Source organism: Drosophila santomea, chromosome 3L (assembly GCF_016746245.2).
Source record: "Drosophila santomea strain STO CAGO 1482 chromosome 3L, Prin_Dsan_1.1, whole genome shotgun sequence".
Taxonomy (NCBI): Eukaryota; Metazoa; Arthropoda; class Insecta; order Diptera; family Drosophilidae; genus Drosophila; species Drosophila santomea.
The window spans coordinates 16,344,678-16,361,817 of record NC_053018.2 but is presented as its reverse complement, the minus strand read 5'-3'; the positions used below and the strand labels follow the sequence as shown (position 1 = coordinate 16,361,817).

The 17,140-nt window shown below is 40.7% G+C and overlaps 3 protein-coding genes across 6 annotated transcripts; 1 reads left to right on the top strand and 2 right to left on the bottom strand.

Annotated features, from left to right (window-relative positions):
• Positions 1-669: 669 nt before the first annotated feature.
• Positions 670-4,363, top strand: LOC120448358 (arylsulfatase B). The gene is made up of 6 exons (XM_039630326.1): positions 670-751; positions 2,341-2,488; positions 2,560-2,719; positions 2,787-3,272; positions 3,337-3,494; positions 3,547-4,363. The coding sequence occupies exons 2-6, from the start codon at positions 2,375-2,377 to the stop codon at positions 4,360-4,362; spliced, it is 1,734 nt and encodes a 577-aa protein (XP_039486260.1). The 5' UTR covers positions 670-751; positions 2,341-2,374; the 3' UTR covers position 4,363.
• A 158-nt stretch (positions 4,364-4,521) lies between these two features.
• LOC120449519 (CD151 antigen) lies at positions 4,522-8,827 on the bottom strand. Of its 3 annotated transcripts, none has more exons than XM_039632029.2 (8): positions 8,589-8,827; positions 7,729-7,910; positions 6,092-6,206; positions 5,941-6,027; positions 5,676-5,867; positions 5,417-5,512; positions 5,044-5,340; positions 4,522-4,985 (listed from the first exon to the last, which is right to left on the bottom strand). In XM_039632029.2, the coding sequence occupies exons 4-8, from the start codon at positions 6,016-6,018 to the stop codon at positions 4,938-4,940; spliced, it is 711 nt and encodes a 236-aa protein (XP_039487963.1). In that variant the 5' UTR covers positions 6,019-6,027; positions 6,092-6,206; positions 7,729-7,910; positions 8,589-8,827; the 3' UTR covers positions 4,522-4,937. The 3 variants fall into 3 exon arrangements, with proteins under 3 accessions (XP_039487963.1, XP_039487964.1, XP_039487962.1); XM_039632030.2 differs by having other exon boundaries at positions 6,102-6,206; XM_039632028.2 differs by lacking the exon at positions 6,092-6,206 and having other exon boundaries at positions 8,589-8,822.
• Positions 8,828-11,670: 2,843 nt separating this feature from the next.
• On the bottom strand, positions 11,671-14,929 carry LOC120448332 (sulfate anion transporter 1). Of its 2 annotated transcripts, XM_044006005.1 has the most exons (6): positions 14,541-14,929; positions 13,914-14,478; positions 13,743-13,847; positions 12,938-13,681; positions 12,725-12,873; positions 11,671-12,660 (listed from the first exon to the last, which is right to left on the bottom strand). In XM_044006005.1, the coding sequence occupies exons 1-6, from the start codon at positions 14,564-14,566 to the stop codon at positions 12,057-12,059; spliced, it is 2,193 nt and encodes a 730-aa protein (XP_043861940.1). In that variant the 5' UTR covers positions 14,567-14,929; the 3' UTR covers positions 11,671-12,056. The 2 variants fall into 2 exon arrangements, with proteins under 2 accessions (XP_043861940.1, XP_039486220.1); XM_039630286.1 differs by having other exon boundaries at positions 13,743-14,478.
• Positions 14,930-17,140: the final 2,211 nt, after the last annotated feature.

Below are 17,140 nucleotides of genomic sequence, written 5' to 3'. Positions count from 1 at the left end.
TTGGAAAGTCCCGCGTCAGTTACTAGGAGGATCTTGTAAACTTGTGCAAAGACCCAGCAACAAAAAATCCCCTTTAAATAGCAATATGACATATGGTGGAAAATTGAAACCGGTACTTTTTACTACTACTACTTTTTACAAATAGACCGATTCACTTGATCTTTTGCGGAAATAAAAGAGTGTTTTTTTTATTTAGCGAGTTCTTATATGTTATAATATTATGTGAATTGGTCAACCTTCCAAACTTGGCACGCATATGGGTAAGGCCAAATTGGAACCAAATCAAAGGCAGGAATACTAATCAACTTTATTGAAGCTATCCAAACCAGTTTGTGGTTTATCAACGTAGTCATCTTATCAAAGAACGAGGTACAAGAACCCTGACCTAAGTCAACTATCAAAGTAAAGATTTAATCCAAATCTGGCTTACATTTTATCTTGCAATTACAACGTCCCCTCAAAAGTTCATTAAACTTTTGCTTTTGCTTTTATTGGCAGTAGGTTTTGCTTTTGCACAATTATTTCTGTTGCTGTTTTATAGCAGTAAGCTATAACTTTTACTACTATTGTGCGCGCACGCTTCGTGACGTCACAGTCGTCGGAGTCGTCGAAAAGGTTGTCACTTTAAAAGCGCCAAAATCCGGCGAAGCGTTTAGTCGAGTGGAGAAGTCGCTGGGAGAAGGATCGTCGACGATCACTTTTCATCGCTGTACCATTCAGTGGGAAAACAATAAAGTGTACAAAATAAGGTGTAAGATGCTAGGACAGTTAAAATACCACGATCGCGAAGTTCAAGTGTTCTATTTACCTAATGGGATTAACATGAATAAAGATGATCACACCAAATGCAGTGACTTATGCAGTTGTGAATAAGAACTCTTCACGTTCATATTTCAAATTGAATCCAATAGTCTTAATAGTAACTCAAAATATTTATAAAAGATATTTTATCATTACAAAGCATCAACTAATTATATATACGAAATTTCAGTTAGCATTGAGCTCTGAACCAGTTTTATATTAAAATGACAAACACCTCTCTAGACTCTGGGTTAATGAAAACCTAATAAAAAATCAATTTTTTTAATGAAATGAAAAGCACTTGAAAAAACGGATTACTTTATGACAATTGAAGAGGTTCAATAAAACTAAAACGATTGAAAATCGAGAACCACTTTCTTAAAGCGCATATAAGGGCCGTTAAATAGTAATAATAATACGATTGGCCATCGTTTTGATTTATCTTAGAGCTAAGGAAAAATGTGTTTGGAAATAACAATAAGTTGGTTTTCATACAAGATCGACAAAATCCTAAAAAAAAAAACTTGTTCTGATCGCACAAGTCAGTGTCAGTTGTGGGGTCTTTATACTTAAGAACCTTTCCAATAGCGACTGATTAACTTGATATTAATTACATAACATGTGTTTTATCAAGGTCACGATATAAAAAACCTGTGAAGGTCATCACCTACCCACTGGGCGTTCCCATTCTCAATCACAATCCACATGTCGTGAGGAAAGCTTCCACGACTTTTCGCACGAATTTTTTGTTATTGTTTTTATATTAAAATTATGTGGCGTTAATAAAACTCGGCCTAATTCCTAAAACAATTGCACAGCTCATAGATTTTATGGCTTGTCTCGCTTATCTGACTCAATTTCATGATTGCCAGCTTTTTTATGGCCTATTGCGACAATTAAGACACAGTTTTAGCCATGATGAAAAGAAATTACACTCCTCACAAGCTTGCAAATGTTTCTCGTTTTATATAATGTCCCAACAATTGTTGCTAAAGCCACCAAAATAAAACGACCACCGTCGCTGGAACGGTTGAATGAACTTTTTGGCCATATGCCGCACTACACAAGTACAAGTACAATGGAAGAGGTCAAGGGGGAAGAAGCTTGGGGGCAGCACCTGTGGAAAATGGCTGATTATACAATTGCCAATTATGGCGCGGAAAACTCAGCAGATACTGCCTAACTGTGAAATATTACTAATTTCCACATATTGCAACACTTTTGTGCTTTCCGCTGTGTGTGTAAAGTAGGAGTTTTTAAAGTAGGAGTTTATCTCAATCATTTGTATTGACTATTTACTAATACGAAACATGTGCAGACAACTATCAAGAAAACGAAACGAAAATACCATATGACCGGGAATTACACTTCCTTAATGCATTCATTTCACAAGATTGGGAGTTGCATTTCGAAATTGTTATAACTTATAAGCATTAAGAGATGTTAGGGTACATATCATAAACTGATTTTAAAGTAATAACGATGAATAAAACTAAATCTTCAGGATTGTCCTATTTCTAATTGGTGTATTTTTTATAGCATCGACTTTGAAATTATTTGAGTGTCAATTACAATGGCAACTGCAAAAGTCCACGAACTGCTGGTAGTGAGTGCCATGGTCAGCCTGGCATACGGATCTGCATATTCCACAAAACCAAACATAGTTATAATACTGATTGATGACATGGTAAGTTGTTGGCAATAAATAGGAATTTGACATGAATGGTTATAAGAAGCGAATTACCATTCCAATGCCAGGGCATGAACGACGTGAGTTTTCATGGCTCGAACCAGATCCTTACACCGAATATAGATGCTCTGGCCTACAATGGCATCTTGCTGAATAAGCATTATGTCCCGAACCTCTGCACTCCATCCAGAGCTACTTTGCTCACCGGAAAATATCCCATCCACACAGGTAAAACACAACCTACAAATCAAAAATAATCATTCGATTTGAAGTACAAATTTTCAAATATTTTCAGGAATGCAACACTTTGTGATTATCACCGACGAGCCGTGGGGCCTTCCCCCGCGAGAGCGTTTAATGCCCGAAATATTCCGGGAGGCGGGCTACTCGACCCATTTGGTGGGCAAGTGGCACTTGGGCTTTTGGCGTAAGGATCTCACGCCCACAATGCGAGGATTCGACCATCACTTTGGCTACTACAATGGGTACATTGACTACTACGACCATCAGGTGCGAATGCTCGACAGGAACTACTCGCATGGACTGGATTTCCGCCGGGATCTGGAGCCCTGTCCCGAAGCAAATGGCACATACGCCACGGAAGCCTTTACTTCGGAGGCAAAAAGGATAATTGAGCAGCATGATAAGAGCAAGCCGTTGTTCATGGTGATGAGCCATCTGGCGGTGCACACGGGCAACGAGGATAGTCCAATGCAGGCTCCTGAGGAGGAGGTGGCCAAGTTTCTCCACATCAGGGATCCCAAGCGACGCACTTATGCTGGCAAGTGAATACCGCACGTTTAACAAATCAGTATTTGTAAACTGGTTTCTATTGGCTAGCACAGGTATGATTTCGAGTCTGGACAAGAGCGTGGCTCAGACAATTGGTGCTTTGAAGGATAATGACATGCTGAATAACAGCATTATACTGCTTTACTCAGACAACGGAGCGCCCACGATCGGCATCCATTCCAATGCGGGTTCTAACTACCCTTACCGAGGAGTAAGTATATTGAATGCCATGAAACTAGAACACTCACTTATTTTACTTTCAGCAAAAGGAATCTCCCTGGGAGGGTGGCATTCGATCGGCTGGTGCTCTGTGGAGTCCTCTACTGAAGGAGCGGGGATATGTGTCCAACCAGGCGATACATGCCATAGACTGGCTGCCCACACTGGCAGGAGCTGCCGGGGTATCCTTGCCGCAGGATCTTCCGTTGGACGGTATTAATCTTTGGCCTATGCTGAGCGGCAACGAGGAACCGAAACCGAGAACCATGATTCATGTACTCGATGAGGTTTTCGGCTACTCATCGTACATGAAGGATACTCTGAAGTACGTAAACGGTAGCAGCTTCCAAGGAAGATACGATCACTGGTTGGGTGAACTGGAAACTACCGAGGACCATCCTCTGAGCGAAAGCTACGAACAGCATGTCCTGGCCTCGGATGTTCAAAGCATACTGGGAAATCGGTGGTTAACAGAGGATCGCATCCGACAGATGCGCAGCGGAGCCACCGAAATGTGCCCCCCTGTTGAAGGGCTAAATCCTCTGGAGCCCCAATTCAAGTGTGAGCCCCTGAAGGCGCCCTGCTTTTTCGATCTGGCCAAAGATCCGTGCGAGCGTTACAACCTAGCCGAAACTTATCCGCTCCAACTGCAGCAACTTGCCGATGAGGTGGAACAAATCCGGAAGACGGCGATTCCCAGCGCCCGAGTTCCCTATTCCGATTCACGAGCTAACCCTACTTACCACAACGGAAATTGGGAGTGGTGGAATAATACGGACACGGATTCAAGTTCCGGCACATTTCGCATCAATTTATGGCTTGCGATTGGCAGTATTGTAGTACACCGAAATTTGTTGTAGTGGTAAGCTCTTACTAGAATAATTGTTAATAAAAGTAAATTATATAGAACACTGGAAAGTAATGCGCCATTTTTAAATCAATGATTTAAATTCCAAGTTTCAAGGGTATTTAAAAAGTTGGTTATATTAATCCAGATGTCAGATTGTATATTTGAAATGTTTGGTTTTAACTAATTTTATTAGAAACAACAATGGACAGACATCTAAATTCTCCATGCAGGATAGAAAAGCTCGCTTAAAACTACCAAAAGCAATGGGTTTTTGATAACGGGGGCTTAAGACTAAATTTACAGAACTTCATAAAAATAATACACTTTTATGCAACAGATGATAACAATACAATCACTACTAAGTTCAATACTCACTAGTTATGCGTATCTCGACACGTATATACATACATACAATACATAATACAAACGCAAAGTTGACCTGTGCAGATCTAACATAATCATACACTCGGATAATACTCTTAATATAACTCCAGCGAAGTACGTTTAAAAATGGGTTTCTTTCGGACTGTGGACCTTGGTATCTGATTTTCCTGCGTGACCATGGGATTTCCCTTCTCTTTGGCGCTATTCGATCATATTGAATAGTAGACAGGAGAATATCATGCCAAAGATCTAGAAATAAGAAAGAAATCAGAATAACAAATTAATGATTTCTAAGGAATGCACTTACCATCAGTATGGCCACCGCTATGGATGTACCACCAATAACAGCCGCGTGATCCCTGATGAAGTTGGTCGTCACATAGAGGCAGCCCTGGTTGTACAGATTCGTGATGGTCGGAAAGATGGTGCACTCCTTGCGCTGGCCACCGAACAGCTCCTGGCAGCAGGACTCGGGCACCGGTCCGTACCTATTCCAGTCGTGCCACGTATCCACTCCGCAGCACTGTAGTCGCTCCTGGGTCAAGTCCCAGGCCTGGGTGATCTCCCTCCTGCTTCCGTACAGCGCCATCGTCGATCGCATTTCCTATGGATTGGTATGCATTGGTAAGGTTTAGTGTGCCGCCCACATCCACATGTTGATATTGATGGATTTGCCTCACCTGCCGCATGGTCTGCTGAACTCGTTCGCGAAACACGTAACCCAAGACGCCGCCAATTAGCATGGTGACGAAAACTAGGGCCACTATTATGAAATACTAAAAAGGGAAAACGAGTGGTTAATATCTAAGCTAAATGCTTAAATCTTTGCATCATAGTAAACAAGAAGAGGCAGACAACCACTTCCGTTCGTGATTTTGTGAACTTTTAGCGGAATTACTTATTTATTATTAATTAATTAAAAGTACATCATTTACTCACTGTTAGAAGCAGGCATTTGACTTCTTTTCCAGCACCAACACAACCCAAAAAGGACACCAGGCAAATGATAATCGAGGTAACCAGCAGGACGTAGACAGCTCCCGAGAAAAGATTTGTACCGAGCAACTCATTGACGAAACTGCGATCCACCAGAGTCCACAGGGTAAGGCAAAAGACAATGGCTCCACCCACCTGGAATATATATATACATAGAATCATATTTATTTCTAATAAGATGTTTTTTAATCGACTCCTGGATACTCACGAATATCACAAAGTTGGCTATGAAAAGACTGTACTTGACGAACTGCCCGCAGCAGTCCATTCGCGAACTGAAGCCCATATCGTCTTCCTTTAAAGTAAAATACATTTTAATTAACCAGTTCAATTGATTAAGTGTGTGTCACATTGTTTACTTTTGTTTACTTTTGTTTAGAGGTGAAGAGTTCCAAGAGAAAATTGATGCAAGGAGGATAATGCGGGGAATTTGGGGTGGGATAAGATGCAGAGGTTCTTGATGGCGATACAAGTCTATACGGCAAAGGCAGATAATAATAATTTTACATAATGTACTTCATTATCTTAACTTCTACTTTATGCTTCTTACTAATAGGCTACTTCATTCATTAAACTTATTGTATGCGACACGTTGTGAGGTCACTCAATTTGAACAAGTTCCTAACGATTTTACAAACTCATCCCTATTTCCCATGATGAAACCAAGTAAGTAAACCAAGATGCTGTGTGAACTTCTCCAAGGAAAGATCAAATGCCTTGATTTCCAGAAACGAATCTTTTACGAGTTTCTTCCGCTTCAGATCCACTCCACTATATGGGCTGCCTATCAATGGAGCTCGGCTTGGAGAGTGGTGCGCACTGCGCATGCGTAGCTGTGGTTTCGGCCGACTGTTCGCTGTTTCTAAGCCGGGTCCGAACGGCGAAGCGACCGAAGTACACTTAACCATGACCCACTTTCGGGAAACTGCGACTGCGCAGCGCAGCTGCCAACGCAATGCGCCTAGACAAGCGTTCATTATCGGCGGTGGCAGCCAACGTATTGTGGATGTGGTCAGTTACGGCTCCAAATGCGAGACTTTGGTTACTTACATACATACGTCGCATTGGGCCCACTTCAAGGGTCCGCGCCGAGACGAATTCCCACTTCCAGTTGAAGTTGGAGCAATCAAAACAAATAAATCAAAGTAATAGCCAGCCCCAAAATTTGTCAGCTAATTGTAGTGGTTTACCTACGAGTGGAGTGCCGCCTCCCCAAACTCTGAATCATCTTGGAATCATCAGTGCGATGTTCTAAATGCTAATTAAAAGTAATTGCAGGCTGAGCAGTCGGTCGAGTAACGACATCTCATTTCGAGCATTATTCTACAAATTCAAATGTGCTAAGCCGCAGTCGAGATCGCCAGGTAATTGGCGGGGCTATTAAAAAAATGTTCTCACACTGTCTGAATATTCACTATTTTTCATTCGGCGTTATCATGTTGCGCGAATCGTGCTGCAGATGCCAGTAAGTCATACGAAAGTCGCCATTAATGACGGGGCGTTGGTGGCGGGACGAATCACTATATCTGCTGCTTGTAAGCTGAAACCAATTAGGTTTATGGTAATTGTTCAACTGTACGTGCTACACATGGTAATAGATCACTTAAAACTCAGATTCCAAGTCCTGTCACTCAAGAAAACTTGGAAAATTATTGAAGCTTTGTTTTATGAAATGAATTCAGTCTTCGTAAGCACTGTACTAAACTTTGAGCTCACTGGTTTGGATTCAACTTCCATATTCTACTCTCTAGTTGTAAGCCTAGGAATAGTATTACTCGGTCATTAAGGTTTAAAACTCAAACCTAGTTCTTGATAGTTTGAAAGTTGGTAAGCAGAATCAGTCAATGCTATATACTGTATACTATACTATATGTAGTTGAACATAAACCAATAGAAATGGGGAAATGGTTCAAATTGAAGGACCTCTGTTTGTAACTGTGAAGCGCACGATATCTTAAAGAAAATGAAATATTATCCAATAAGTAAATTCACTTACAAGTTTGCCGTCCCGTAGCACAAACGAGGTTTTCGTTAGGTAACCAATTTTGGCGGTTTTCTTTCTCAGCTTCGTGTATGTAAATTGCCTTCAAATTGTTGTTTTGCAAACACACAAAGCAAAACAAAAGAAACAGCTACTATTTTTAGTTGCACTTGAATGCACAGAAGCGTGGGAAGTGGCTATAAAAGAAGAAGAAAATTATTTTAAGCCCTTTTAGTTAACATTTTTGTGGCAAGAAGTAGAAGTGTTAATGATTTCACTTTTATGTATAAACAACTTTTTGGTGAAAAAACGCTAATACATTTGTTGTTTGATCATTTTCATTCACTTGTTTTAAACTTCGTGTCCCTTAAGTTATGACTAAATATTATTCACAGGATTTCTCTGTTTTTTGTTGCTTATTTTTATATCGTTCGTTTTCTCTTGTCGGCTTGTTTTAACTTCATGCAGATCAAAAGAGCTTGCAAAGTTTACATACGCATACGAATGTATATAGCAATTTATGCAATATTCGTTGATATTTGCTCTCGAATTTCGATGAAACTTTTTTTAATACAGGTTTCTTGCATTTGTTTTGAGCGTCACTCGCAGTCGATAATTGTTATTGAGTTTTTATTCGATTGTTGTTGCTTGTTGTTGTTATTGTTATTGTCAATTGCAGTTCTCCCATGGCAAACCACTTTTTTTTTTGCCGTCTTGCTTTTAACATTTGCTTTTCAAGTTAAGTCACATGTGCCAAGGCAGCATTATCCTTAGCGGAGTTATCACTGTACTATCGGGATATATTTCTTGTTGCTAAAACTATACGTTTCACTTGGGGTCTCATGGACCTAATCCTCGTTTTGGAGCTCGCTTACAGAGAGTGAGTGGATCGGGGATCTATGATACTAAGGTGTTATATGTGGGACGGCGACGACTCCACCGCTCGAGAGCTGGCTTGAAACTGGTTGTGGGAACAGTCGGGGCGATCGGTTTTTTATTAGTTTCGCTCACAAAGAGCTTCGTTGTTGGGCTTTTCTGGCCCTGGTCTCTCGAAATTACAACAATTCCGACTTGAGCCTCTGTTTTTGGCCGCTTAGCTCAGCAGGTGCGAGGGAGATGGGGCTCTACTCGCTTACAAACCGCAAATACTTCTGAATGTTTTCGTGCTTCTCTCTTATTTATTCATCTATTTTTCGGCTTTTTCCCCTTCTGCAGAGTCGACATCGGCATGTGAAAATGCGTTGAGCAAACAAAATATTATCCGTCGTCCACAGCCAGCACCTTTGTGTTATATTTCGGCCAATTGCAAAATATAAATATTGATAAGCAAACGAAATTTGATAGTTGTCTTAGTTTTCGGTCTGCACATGGCAATGTACGGATCGTTGACTTCGGCGGCAAATATATTTATATATAGTTGAAAAGCTACTTGAACCAGGATTATGTGCTATGATTGTTTTCTTAGCTCAGCAGGTGTCTTTCTTGAGTTGGGACATTTGCAACCACATAACTCCGTCCCTTTCCTATATTTCCCTTTATTAAGAACTTTATTAAATACTAGATGCCATTGAAATAAAGTTTATTTAATAAACTCAAAACAAATGGAAAATAAGTGTATCTTTCTTTAAATTTGATCTGGTCTTGTTAGGTAGGAATATCGCTGTATTTATTGAAGCTTATAAAAAATAAATGAAATATTGCCTATTTCCTTTCTTGATTTTAAGGTCTTTGGGTTGGGTTCCAAAAGAGCACAAGGACAAAATACTTATTATCCGTGTTTCAGGCTTCTGTTGATCAAACTCAATTGCTGCACCGAAGGACAACCCTTCGCAATTAAGAGCTCAATTTTGTTGTTAGTCGAACAAATGGTTTTGGCTGCGTCGAGTAATTTTGTAAGCAATTTCCAAGTTAAGGTCAGAAAGTAAGCTGCCGATAGACAAATAGCTACACCTCCTAACTTACACTCGACAGCACGGTTGAAAAGCGCTCAAATTGTTGGCTTGTTTAGCACTTTTATGGCCGTGTTAACAACAGCCACCCGCCACATCCCCGTAATTTGCCGCAAATGAGTTGGTTGCATGGCAAAAATAAAAATAAATCATAAAAAAGAAAAACAATTACTCTGCCTGTTGATTTTGCATCTTATAAACTCGCTGTGGGAACCTTTTGCGTTTTATAGATGCCATAAAATCCATTTCCACACACTCGAGTACAGGCGCCTCGTGATAAAGTATTGCTCAGAAATCGAAGTTTGCGACAAGTGCTGCGTTTTTTCTTTCTCAAGCAGTTAAGAATCATTAATGTTATGGGGAATTCTTAATTTAAACCAGTCAATTTCGCCTATGAAAATATACTTACTGAGATCCGATTAGTGTGAGCGAGTTGAAAGCCTCGTTGAGCTCGGCGAAGGTGACGAGCGTCAAAGGCGTTAAATTGTGGCACTTTGACTGATTGGAATGAGTCAAAGACGGGAATTAGTGGAAAATATAATTAAAATGTTAACCGAACTGAGCAAACAACCAAAATAACACAGCGAAACACATAATTATCGAAAGAAAACTAAAGTGAAACATTTAGAAAAACTACATTTATTCTGCCATTGTCATTATTTTGATTCTCACATGTTTTATTCTCATAACTCATATGACTATAACTCTACTTATGCCTTCTCCATTTACTGATCTTTGTATCTAAGCTGTCTCGATCAATCAATAATTTGCATATTCCATTAATAAATTAATGAGTCTATGGGAATGTGTAGAGCTCTTGAATAATGCATTGTGAAAGTTGAAAGGTTATCGAGAGCTAATTGTAAAGCATTTTTTAAGCTCAGATGAATATACCGAAATAAAATAATTATTTTACTAAAAATTCTTAAAATAAATGAACTGACCGAAACAATATTTACATGCAAAGTGACCTTCCAAAATTCGAACTTGAGGGCTGGCATTTATTTTGGTGGACAACCGCAAAACGCAACTGAATCCCAGATCTTGACCAACTCAAGTCATGTAGTTTTTCCCAAGCGCCACACAAGTCTAAAGCAAACTCCAAGTGCATTCTGTGGCCTCGGGCCAAAGTCATTAAATGGCTAATCAGTTGGAACAACTGTATTCCCTTTTGGCCGCCGCTGAGAGCATGTTCCACCTCCTCCCACGCAAACACACAGATATTGGGCTAACAAATAGCCAAAAATACACATCTCAGTTTAGTCATGTGCCTGCTAATTGGTCGGTGTCAGCTCCAGTGATTGTACGTGTCGATGTGTCAGCCAACCGCTGACTATAATGTCTGCCGATCAGGTCAGGCATTTCCGACCAATATGGCAGTCTCAAGAATCCTATGTACATAAATATATGAATCATTTTAAAGTGCACTATTTTTTTTTGCCCAGAAAACTGTTTAACAAATATTCTAAGGATTGATAGAATATGGTTCAATTACATGTTTCTGTTCGAGTTTGCACTTTCTAAAGTTTGACAAGAGACTCACATCAGAAAGACCCTCACGGCATCCAATTTCCCTCTCCATTACTCTGTTACCTTTCCACCCACACAAAAATAATTAGTTTAAAAAAATTGCGGTAACTTTAAATGCAAATGCCACTTTTTATCCTATTCCTTGATCTTAAACATATGTTTAATATTGTTTAATATTATATCTCAAAATTAACGCCACATGTCACTTTTTATTATTTACATAATCGTTCTGTTTATTGTTATCCTCTTTATCTGGAGGCATCTTAAAATCTTGCCAAATTTAACACAACACCGCCCTGTTCTAAATTCCGCACTGATTTGGCTTTCCGATATGGAGAGATCGGATTTCCGGTACGCATACTTACATACGGAAATTGAATAGCTCTTTTGTTGAGAAACCCTAAAGGTAGGCTTCACATTTGTGTTAGAAGTTCGATGCCGACCCGCTTAAGATCCACACTACAAGAAATGCAACAAATTTGAAATGTTTATGTACAGTTTATACATCTCCATACATATCAACCTTACAGACTAATTGTGTGTTTTTGAATTGTTCATTTTGGTACAAATTGCACTAAATTAATGCACTTCATTGATCGATTGAAGTTCTTCGGTTGCCTGACTGGTGGGCTGTGTATGCTTTAAGTACAAAAATCAATTGTGTTTGGAGGCACTTAAACAAACTTAGCCTATTCTGCTTGATTGTAGACGGCGACATTGTTTCTATTCAGTTTAAAATAGATTTTAGCAACTAGGAAGGGGGTTTTGATGCTACGATTCACAAGCTATCACTTGGACATATCACAAAACGTGGTTTGGCTCTCTGCCCCAGTTAACTGGGGAGTCTGGAGCAGGATCACCCTCTCACGCTGTTCGACAGGCATTGGCGTATTCCACACAATCGTGCAGGGTGGGGAAGATCTCAAAAGGTCCTTCGCTGAGGGCCATACTGTGCACCAGGGTATCGTACACCCGATCTACGGGGCTAGCTAACAACAAACGGGCTCCTCGCACTTTCAGCTCCTTGCTCAGATCCGTAAGTGTGCGACATCCCGCCACATCTATGTGTCCCAGCATGGAGAAATCGAGGACGAGCACCTTGAACGCACCAGATGTCTCATCTAACTTGCCATTGATCGCCTTGCCGCCGTTCTGCGATACTGGGGAATAACTCGATTTGCTGCCCTTGCTGGGACTATTGCTATTGCTGCTGCTGACTTTCGTTAGAGGAATCTTATCCAGGCCAACGGCTTCGTATAGAGCACGCCGGAAGAACAGGCTGGTGGCAAAGTTTAGAGATCCACTGTAGCGGAAGATGCGGACTTCGGGAACCTGCATGGCGTTTCGGTGCTGGTTGAGATCCATATAGATGCCTGGCGCCTCTGGCATATAGCCCAAAAGGCAGGAATACGGCTTCAATCCCTTGATATACAGAGCCAACAAGGAAATGCAGATGCCAATCAAAAGACTGTAATAGAATGATAAACACATTATTGTTTAAATGCAAAATGCAATATAAAATTTGAACCTACCCAATATCAATATCGATGACTATAACGCAGAGGAACGTAGATATCCATGTGAACATCTCCAGCTTGCCTTGCTTGGAGAACTTTTTCAACTCCTTCGCCTGCATAAACATCGGTTTCAGTGCCACTATAATGACGCCAGCCAGAACGCACTAAGTGTAGGCATAAACCAATAAATAAGATTTGCAAAATAATTAAGCCAAGTATATGACTCACCCTTGGCAAACTGCTGAAAAAGGGTCCGATCCACATGAGAGTGACGATCACCAGCGAGGCGGAGACCAATGAAGCTATCTGTGAAACACCACCAGTCTGATCCTGGATCACGGATCTAGACAGAGAGCACGCCATGGGAATGCAGGAGAAGCAGCCGCCAACCATGTTCCCAATACCCATGGCGAACAGCTCCTGATTCGGCCTGACCTCGTATCCATGCTTCTTGGCGAACGTTAGGCCCATGGACATGATTATGGAGTAGGTGACTATAGCAATGGCAATCGAATCCACAGCCACCTTTGGTACAAGATCCAAGCGCGGCAGAGCGGGTTCTGGTAAGCCACTGGGTATTGTTCCCACTGGATTGACGTTGTACTCAACATAAAGGTTGAACCATCTGGAGATCAAAGTGCCACCGATCACCATAATCAGCTCCGCAGGCAGGGGAAAGCGACACTTTTTACTCAGTCGCGGCTTTAAGATCTCATTGCAGATCATCATGAATCCGATCACTGCCATACAGAAGCCAAAGTTCACAAGATTCGTTTGCGGCACTCCCTTGACAACGTCAATAACCGTGTATATGATCTTGAATGCGCCCTTGTGGCGGGGTACTGAGATGCCCAGCACATCCTTGAGCTGGGCGGTGACCACGTGACACGCTGCAGCAGTGGTGAATCCATTCACCAGAGGTTCGCTCAAAAGCGATGACAGGGTTCCCAGTCTTAGAAAAGCCATTAGGAGCTGATAAAGAATTAAAATTAGACAAACGTTTTTTAAAATAAATTCTGAAAAGATAACTTACGTTTACGATTCCCACGGTAAGGGCCAAAGACGTTGCCACCTCTATTTTTGTAATGGGATCCGCATTCAGAGTCGAATTTAAAAGTTGAAGAGGTGATACAGTGGTCAAAGAGATATAATCCGAAAACGCGGGGGAATTCAAAGAGATATAATCCGAAAACGCGGGGGAATTTAATAGCAGTGGGGACACAGTCGGTGTTCCATTCGACAGCAAAGCGGAGCCATTAACTGGCAATATATGAGGGTGGTCATCCACGTTGGCGTACGTATCCACCACCTTTGCCGTCATCATGCTGGCCACCGCAAAGGTGCCGATGGAGATGTGCTTGGAGGTACCCAGGAACATGTATGCCAGCACCGGAAACACGGCCATGTAGAGACCATTTCCTGCAGAAACTCCCGCCAAAATGCCATAGGCCATGCCATGGGGTATGTTCATAATGGCGACGGTGAAGCCGGCGATTATATCGCCGGGAAGATCTCTCCTGGGTGAATACTGGGGTAGCCATTGCAGAATGGGAATCACGCCGGTGAAGAGTGCAAAGAAGTTCCAGCTCTGCCAGCAGTTTCGCAGGGAGGAGGGTATGCTCTTGTCCCTGGCCGCATATCCTGTTTGCTTTATCACCACCTCATGGGTCAGCACATCCCGGTGAATGCTGTACTTCGGCTGGATCTTTAGCTTGCTTGGTGCACTGCCACCGTTTCCATTTGTATTATTATTGTTCAGTGGTTTGGTTCTGCAAGAAGAAAGAAGAAAGGTAAGCATCTCCAAAAACGGTTAACAATCTTTATAACTCACTCTGGAATCTCTTTATCACTAGGCATTTTGTCTATATCTTCCAATACTTCTATGTCCTTTTGGTTTCTTCCGTGTTCCACATTGGTGTCTGTAAAAGGATGAATGCGTAGGTCGCGCTGGAATTGCAACTGTCTGAAGCGTGAAACTGGGCAACTTGGATTCAGATAAGCGTCTTTGGGTTGCTTGGGTATTGTTCCAGTGGCTTTGATTGATGGGATCCCTTCGGTATGGGCAATGGGTACTAATGAGGTGCCAGATTCGTTGTTGATATGTGAATCGGGGAAATTGTTTTCTATTGGTAAGTAGCGCCGTCTTTTCTGGCGATCGCGTAAGTCTTTTAATCGCTTCCAAGCTCCTTTGGGCAGGGTTTGAAGATGGTGTTTTGGTTTCTGAAAACAAGAATTAAGTACATTAGGTGCGGTAAATATGTGTATCCAATATTGCTTTATAGAGGCTATGGATTGTGTGATGCATACAAAGTTTAATAAAAACTATTTCTTTCAAGCGATAATATGTTCAGTGTTTAAACGTCCGCAAGTAAGTAAAGTACATTTTGGGAATCAACCAATTTCTAATTTTCAATTCATCTTATCTGAGCGCATTGAAATTGCCGTCTTAAAGTTTCGAAAGAACTTTAAGTACTTGTCTAATTTGTTTTCTTATCACCGTTGATACTTTTAAAGTACAAGATAGTAAACGGAAAACTTTTCGGCAATCCACTTAAAACTTATTATCTTAAACACCGAACCGAGTATTTCGCAACACCAGTTAGATAACATCAACCAACCGCCACCGATTAGCATCACTTTCGAAAACACAGAGCAACTAACCCTATCAAACTCGACACACGACTGAGGCATCTATCATCACCTTTCGATAATTTATAACAATATCCCCGAATTCTTGGACATTTTTAGATACAGTGAATCGTGATTCCATGCCAAATGCTAATTGGTTTAATGATTTGATCAACATTTGTTCCCTGGGTGACCGCAAGCTTCAGTCGTCGAACGCATTCAAATTCCCTGAAGAAGTTTTCGCTATCGGCCATCATTACGCATACGAAGCGAAGACAAGTGTCGACAGTTGACGTATTTGACGTATTTCCTAGAGATGTTCATCATCAATTACAGTATGGCGAAAGCCACTTGCTAAGTGCTCAATAAAGTAACACACACCTGCGACAAATGGGATAACAGTAGACGGCACTTTGCGCGTTTTGTCATTCGTTCCATTGGCTGAAACCATAATCACCTATAATAGTCGGTTCATTGTAGTAGATAACTTTTATGACCTAAGACATTGGTCTAGAACCAACAAATATCAGTTCGAGGGTTTATCGCGAGCAAATAGTGTAATTAGGGGATAACTGAACAGCTGAAAGCAAACTCGGCTACAAAAAGTGGGATTGTACGAGATTGTTCAGAAATTAAAGTGTTCACTCGTAATGGTAATGGTTAATGGAACATATTATTTTATATTTATTTATTTATTTATTTATACTCTGGTTCCGGGGCAATTACAAATTACCTCTAACCGATTGTTAAGCTATAGCTACTAGGCCTTAAGCTATATTTACATACTTGGATTTACATTAAATTGAGTATTAATAGTAATATGAGTAGATATTGGTTAGAATAAAAGTAATGTCTATGTTTTACATTAAGTGATATAAGTTTGTAGCCTTTAGGAATTTCAGGGAAGAGATGATATTCATGGTACTTGGGGATAGGGAATCAATTGGGTTAGCTGGTAGGAACTTCTTTCTTTCCGCCTCAAAAAGAGGACACTCTAGAAAAATGTGGCGTATCGTGATACTGGCGTTGCAGAGCCCACATTGGGGTGCAGGTTGCTTGTTAAATAAGTGTTCTTTTGTGTATTTGGTGTGTCCGAACCTTAGTCTTATAAATTTCACCATATCTTTGCGGTTGATGTTGTCTTGTGGAGTAATATTATAGTTTTTAATTGATGTTTTGTTGGGGTTGATGTATTTGTAGTGTTCCGATGTATTTTCCCATATTAATATGGATTCTTTTTTAAATAAGTTTTTAATATATATTTGTGTATCTTTATAATTTTTATTGATTTCGAATATTTGTGGGAAGATATGAGCTTCCCTAGCAGCTAAATCTGCCGTGTCGTTCCCAGTAATATTTGTGTGGCCTGGGATCCACAATAATATTATTTTTGGTTGGCATCGGTTAAGGATGTCCCTGATTTGGGACGTATAAAAAGTTTGATTATTAATATTGCCTATTGATTGTAGTGATGACAGCGAGTCAGAGCAGACAATAAATCTCTGCTTCTGGCTTTCCGCGTATTGGCAGGCAGCATAAATGGCTGCCACTTCTGCCGTGTATATAGTGCTATGTGCTGGTAGGAGAGTGGATTTGATAACGTGTGTGTCAGTCGTAATGCTGTAAGAGACTCCTTTTGTAGATTTCGATCCATCTGTGTAAATGAATGTGTAGGTGTTATAGTGTTCTTTGAGGGAGAGGAACTTTCTTTGAAATACTTCTGGTGGGGTGGAGGATTTTAAGGTGTAGTGTAAAGTTAAGTTTATTGTGTCTTTGGGGGAGTTTTTTGTTTTCCTGATTTTA

Coding starts and splice junctions, on each gene's coding strand:
- LOC120448358 (XM_039630326.1), top strand. CDS start 2,375: ATGGCAACTGCAAAAGTCCACGAACTGCTGGTAGTGAGTGCCATGGTC. Junction 2,720..2,786: donor AAAATATCCCATCCACACAG/GTAAAACACAAC, acceptor AAATATTTTCAG/GAATGCAACACTTTGTGATT. Junction 3,495..3,546: donor CTAACTACCCTTACCGAGGA/GTAAGTATATTG, acceptor TTTTACTTTCAG/CAAAAGGAATCTCCCTGGGA.
- LOC120448332 (XM_039630286.1), bottom strand. CDS start 14,566: ATGCCTAGTGATAAAGAGATTCCAGA. Junction 14,479..14,540: donor AGTGATAAAGAGATTCCAGA/GTGAGTTATAAA, acceptor TTCTTCTTGCAG/AACCAAACCACTGAACAATA. Junction 12,874..12,937: donor TTTTCAGCAGTTTGCCAAGG/GTGAGTCATATA, acceptor GCCTACACTTAG/TGCGTTCTGGCTGGCGTCAT.
- LOC120449519 (XM_039632029.2), bottom strand. CDS start 6,018: ATGGGCTTCAGTTCGCGAATGGACTGCTGCGGGCAGTTCGTCAAGTAC. Junction 5,868..5,940: donor TAGCCAACTTTGTGATATTC/GTGAGTATCCAG, acceptor TATATATTCCAG/GTGGGTGGAGCCATTGTCTT. Junction 5,341..5,416: donor TTCAGCAGACCATGCGGCAG/GTGAGGCAAATC, acceptor ACCAATCCATAG/GAAATGCGATCGACGATGGC.